General features: G+C 60.5%; 1 protein-coding gene across 1 annotated transcript; it reads right to left on the bottom strand.

Moving 5' to 3' along the window:
* Positions 1 to 129: 129 nt before the first annotated feature.
* Positions 130 to 5,102, bottom strand: CHPF (chondroitin polymerizing factor). Its single transcript, XM_032354924.1, has 4 exons — positions 4,766 to 5,102; positions 3,123 to 3,696; positions 2,390 to 2,569; positions 130 to 1,836 (listed from the first exon to the last, which is right to left on the bottom strand). The coding sequence occupies exons 1-4, from the start codon at positions 5,077 to 5,079 to the stop codon at positions 577 to 579; spliced, it is 2,328 nt and encodes a 775-aa protein (XP_032210815.1). The 5' UTR covers positions 5,080 to 5,102; the 3' UTR covers positions 130 to 576.
* Positions 5,103 to 5,279: the final 177 nt, after the last annotated feature.

The raw sequence follows: 5,279 nt of genomic DNA on the forward strand, positions 1-5,279 counted from the left end.
CACAGACATGGCTTGGTCCCCGGGAAAAGGAAACCCAGGCCCCTGCCAGCCAGGACAAGGGAGCCTCCATCCTCACGGCCAGCCCTCCCCGTCCCCAGGCCACCTTTTGAAAACTCAAAACCACGAATCTACACTCAGCCAGTTTATTAAAGGCAGGGAGCTTCATCCAGGTCCAAAAGGGAGAAGTTGGGAGACACCCCCCTTCTCTCAGCTCCCCTCTTCCCCAACCCCTCATCTACAGCCCAGCCCCCAGGAGGCCCTAGGAGACCAGGCCTGCGTCAGGCAGACTGCACTGCATAAATACTCAAGAGGCCACAGCCTGAATCAGCAGCGTCAAGGGAGGGGGGCGGGCAGGGAGACCAGGGCTGGGACAGGGAGGGGTGGCTCCGGAGGCACCTCCCCTGGGGGCCTGTCCTGGACCTGAGGACCCACAGAGCTAGAGAGAGGGGGCCCGTGGGTGGCCCTGGGGTCTGAGGCTGCAGCTAGCCCTGTCTGGAGAGGCTTGGCAGGTGGCTCTGGGTTGTTGGGGAGGAGGGGGCATGCTGTCATGCCAGGATTCTGGGGTGCGGGGTGGGCTCAGGTGCTGTTGCCCTGCTCCTGCTCAAAGAGCAGCATGGCTAGCTGCGTGCGGGAGCCCAGGCCCTCCAGCTCGCTCTGGCGGCAGCGGTGGTACAGGTCCTCGCTGAGCCGCGCGCTGCACGTCTGGGCCCGGTAGCGCTGCAGCAGCGCGGGTTCCACGGCCCGAAGCACGTGCAGGCTGGAGAAGCGCAGGAACAGCTCATACACGTCCAGGCTCTCCAACAGCTCCTCCTCCTGCTCCGAGGCTGCTGCCAGCCGCCCGCGGGCCGCCACGTAGTCGGAGTTGTAGAAACAGGCCTCACTGGCTGCCTGGCGGTCAAAGCGGCCCGTGTCTCGGCCCAGCTCCGGGGGTCCAGGGCCCTGTGGGGGGGCCACGGCCGGGTGGAAGGCCTGGAAGTGCATGGGGAAGAAGGCCTGCCAGCCTGAGATAGCATGCATGCGGCAGCGGTTCAGGAAGTCAGGCGTGAGCACTGTGTCTGGCCCGGCCAGCAGGAACAGTGTGTCCAGTGGGTGCTTCTTGGAGAGCAGATCCATGAGGCGCAGTGGGGAGGGTGCGGCTGTCTGCACACTGAGCCAGGGCACCCGGGCGCCGGGGAACCGCCGCTCCAGTTCGGCCACATGGGCCTTGACAGGTGCAAAGACATCGGCGTGGGCTGCCCGCTGGGCCTGTCGGGGCTCATACAGGAGCAAAAGGGTCAAGGCTGCCGCCGCATCGCCAGGTTCCAGTGCTGCGGCGGCGAAGGCCTCCAGGAACGCAGGGGCCAGGTCACGCTCGGCTGCAGCCAGAGGCAGTAACACGGTGAGACGTGAGGCCTCTGTGACATAGGGCACAGGCAGGATCTCCACACGGCTCAGCGGCCGCAGCAGCTGCACGCGGCGGGTGAGGGGCCGGCGACCGCCCTGGGGGGTCAGCGCCTCCAGCTGCAAGTCCAGCGTGTACTCCATGCCCCGGGCGGGATCAAAGCGTCGGTAGCCATTAACCAGCTGTTGCTTCTGGAGCCGCAGGGCTGGATGGTAGCGACGATTGAGCTCTTCCAGGGCTGCCCCCAGAACGTCAGCCACATCGGCCTGGTCGGCACCTCGCAGCGGGCAGCGGGGCGAACCATCAGCACAGGAGAAAGCATGCTGCTCTGTGAAGTAGTCCCAGCGCAGCACCTCAAAGCGGGAGGCCGGGCGGGATGGTGCAGGGATACCCACAGGCCAGGCGGCTGCCCGCTCCCCATCGGCTGCCAGATGGCTAGTGTTCTGGATCTCCCACTAGGTTGGAGAAACAGACCATGAGTAAGGCAAAGACCATGGCGGGGCCAGCACACAGCTGGAGGACTAAGCAGCTGGCCAGCACTACTTGGGATGGGTCCCCACTCCCCTGCCAACCTCTGCAATCTCAGGGTCCCACCTAACATTTCCCCAGATTGGAGCAGCCTGAGAGTGAAAAGGGAAGTTTCCGGAGGAGGTGCTCAGAAAAGGCATAAACAAACAGGGACTGGGAAGCTGGTTTGTTCTTGGACTCTAGTGCTAGCTCTTTTTTTCTTTTTTTAAGATTTTATTTATTTATTTGAGAGACTGAGTGCCAGTGCACAAGCATAAGCAGAGGGAGAGGGAGGGAGAGAGGGAGAAGCAGACTGCCCACTGGGCAAGGAGCCCAATGTGGACCTTGATCGCAGGACCCCAAGAACATGACCTGAGCTGAAGGAGCACACCCAACTGACTGAGCCACCCAGGCACCCCTCTAGTGCTAGTTTTTACTTCCCTGGCATCTGTGAAATGTCTCAGGACCTGTTCCCTCTATCCCTGGGGCCCCAGGCCATACCTGTAGCTCCTGGATCTCCTGGTATGTGCGTTCCAGCTCAGCTCGGGCAAAAGCTTTGTGCAGCTGGTACATATGTATGGGGTCATGCACAGGGTGGGCTGTCAGGGCACTGCGGAAACGGGGGTCTCCTTCCTGCACAGGTTCCCCAGGGCTCAGCTCCAGGAAGTTATAGTGGACTCCCTGGAGAGAGGAAGGGTAGGGTCCATAATGGAAAGAGGGATGAGATAGCCTCCCCACCCATCGCAACCCCAGTGTGTGCCTCATCTTCCCATCTTATGACCTGTTGTGGACCTGGGAGTCCACAACAGGATTACTGGGTTTAAGTCTACTTTGACCAGCTGTGAGCTTGTGACTTTAGGCAAGCTTCTGCTAGCTCATCTATGAAATGGGCATACGTATCCTACCTCAGAGCTGTTCAGGGGCTCCAAGAAAATAATAATAGCCAACACTGAACACCCACTATGTGCAAGGCTCCCTAATTTTTTCTAATCCTTATAACAACCCTGACAATAGTTATTTTCATTGGTCTGGAGGAGGATACTGAAGTTCAGGAGATGCAGTGATTTACCCCAGGTTACAGGGATAAATAAAATTACCCCAGGAAACAGGGATAGAAATTGACAGCCCTGGCATGGAAAACCCAGAGATATTATTTCCAACTACCCCCTCGCCTCTGAGGGGCAAGTGTACAAGCTCAGACAGGAGGTGTCGGTGGGGAGGCTTATCTGCCCACCTCGTGATCACCCGTGCAGCCCACCCCGGTGGCATCCAGTATGCAGCGCCCCAGCCACTCATCCGGGCGCGCGCTGACAATGTCGTTGCGGCAGCTTTCCAGGTGGGGGCGCAACTGATGCAGCAGTGTGCGAGACAGCAGCACACCAAAGCCGCCATGGCAGTAGCGGCCTGGGGCGGGCTCCCCCCCGATGAAGTCCTGCGGCCGGCCCAGATAGAGGTGGGCGGCGGCTGCCAGGCTGAGATGGCCGGCTAGGCGAGCCAGTCCATGGGCTTCGGTGTAGGTGGCATCCGGCACGATGAAGAACCAGTCAAAGTCGTCACCGTGTTGTTCCAGTAGGTGGCGCAGCGCCAAGTGCAGGTGCCCGATGGGCCGCTCCTCGCCCAGAGTCACCACGGCCATGCCCGGCGGTGCCCGGCGGCCCCGAGAGCCGGTCAGGAACACCACACGCTCTAGCCGGTGCCCCAGCGTGCGGTTCACGGCCACACCCAGTGTGGGCAACGTGGCTTGTGAGGTCAGCACCGCCACAAGCAGCCTCTGCCTGATGCCCAGCTCCGTGCTGATGTATCGGGTCCTGGGGGAGAATAGGGAACAAGGTTATCCAAAAGCCAAGAGAGCGGCCAGGAGAGAGCATACACAGGCTCTGGCAGGTCCCATCCTCTCTGGGCCTGTTTCTTTCCCTCCACATTGATAAGAACAACAACTCTCTCTTAGGAGTCATGAGGGTTTACCTGAAATACTGGCCTTACCTACACAGTACCTTGGGGAGATGGCAATATCCATGCAGAGATGAGAGATACACTGTGGGTCTGATTCTCTGTCTCACCACTTAGTTGTGTCCTTGAGCAAGTAATTTAACCTACTGCAACCTCACTCAGTGGCCTGCTCTGCAAAAAGGGGTTGATTGAATCTAATCAAAGCACTTAGCCAAGTGCTCAGCACATAGGTACTCCACACACCACGTATAAATATGCCATGATAATGATAATGCCATGATACCACAAACACATCACACAAAGGATGTAAGGGAATACATGGCATAGGAATGCACTGAGTGTGTTTGGAACAAGGGCAAATTGGGGCTCAGTGGTTCCAGCAACTTACCTTCCATAATGCAGAAGGTAAGTTGCAAAACTGAAATCTGAACTCGGGGTTACTTAGGAGAAAATAATTTCAAGTCATGGGCAGAGGCATTAATGGGATGGTACCTCACCCCTCCCCCACAAATCTCATCCTGAAGTGTCTCACCCCAGAACAAGAGAAACAGGTAAATCCTAGTTTTCTCTTTTCTCTTTCCCTCTCTCTAGGCACCCACCCTATATGTCAGTCATTTCTCCAAATCCAACAGCCCAACTAGGGAGCTAATAGGATCTATGAAGGACGACGGCATAGGATCGAGCCAGTTTAGGACGGAGGAGGGCAAGTTCAGCTCAGGCCTGGACGGGGCCCAGAAAGGGCGTCAGATGGGTTCCACAGCTCCTGGGGAAGCAGGGCCATCGGAAGTCATCGGGGCCAAAGACTTCCTGGCCAGCCGGCCCCTTCCTTCCGGAGCCTGACCCAGCCTCCGGCGGCCTCCCCGGCGCGCCGGTCCCCGACAGTGCCCAGGGGGTGGGGCTGGCGGGGCTGGCGGGGCTGATCCCTACCTGACGGCCTTTTTGGCGGCCTGGCCAGGCTGTGCAGGATGGTAGGGCAAGACACGCGGCTCCCAGTTCTCCCCGGCGCCTGCGCCGGCTCCGGGCCTCTCGCGTTCCGCTCCGGGCTGCACCGAGTTGGGCCGGCGCGCCGCGTTCGTGTTGCCGCGCGGCGGCAGCTCAGAATCTCCGGGTTGGGGCGGCCCTGGGCCGCACGGCTCCTCCACCCACGTCACGCTGAGCAGACTCAGAGTGAAGCCCAGGGAGATGCCCACGGCCACGGGCCCTGCGGGCCGCAGCACCGACAGCAGCAGCGATGCCCGCATGGCGCCGGGACCACGGGCCCCCGGCCGCGGAGTAGCCCCACAGCAGCCAGAGGAAGCTCCGAGGGGGCGGGACCGGGGAGGGGGCGGATCCGGAGGGCCCGGGCCAAGCGGGCGGGCCCGCTCCCTCCCCACGGACGCGGCCCTGGTTGAATCCCCTGCGCAGCGCTCCGATCCTCCGTAGGGCGCAGGGTTCCAGCGCT

This window comes from Mustela erminea, chromosome 8, assembly GCF_009829155.1.
Source record: "Mustela erminea isolate mMusErm1 chromosome 8, mMusErm1.Pri, whole genome shotgun sequence".
Classification (NCBI taxonomy): domain Eukaryota; kingdom Metazoa; phylum Chordata; class Mammalia; order Carnivora; family Mustelidae; genus Mustela; species Mustela erminea.

What these genes read in the sequence shown, in the direction of transcription:
- CHPF (XM_032354924.1), bottom strand. Translation starts at nt 5,079, where the DNA reads ATGCGGGCATCGCTGCTGCTGTCGGTGCTGCGGCCCGCAGGGCCCGTG. An exon ending in GCCGCCAAAAAGGCCGTCAG is followed by an intron (nt 3,697 to 4,765) that starts GTAGGGATCAGC and finishes ATTCTCCCCCAG; the next exon opens with GACCCGATACATCAGCACGG. An exon ending in GCTGCACGGGTGATCACGAG is followed by an intron (nt 2,570 to 3,122) that starts GTGGGCAGATAA and finishes TCCTCTCTCCAG; the next exon opens with GGAGTCCACTATAACTTCCT.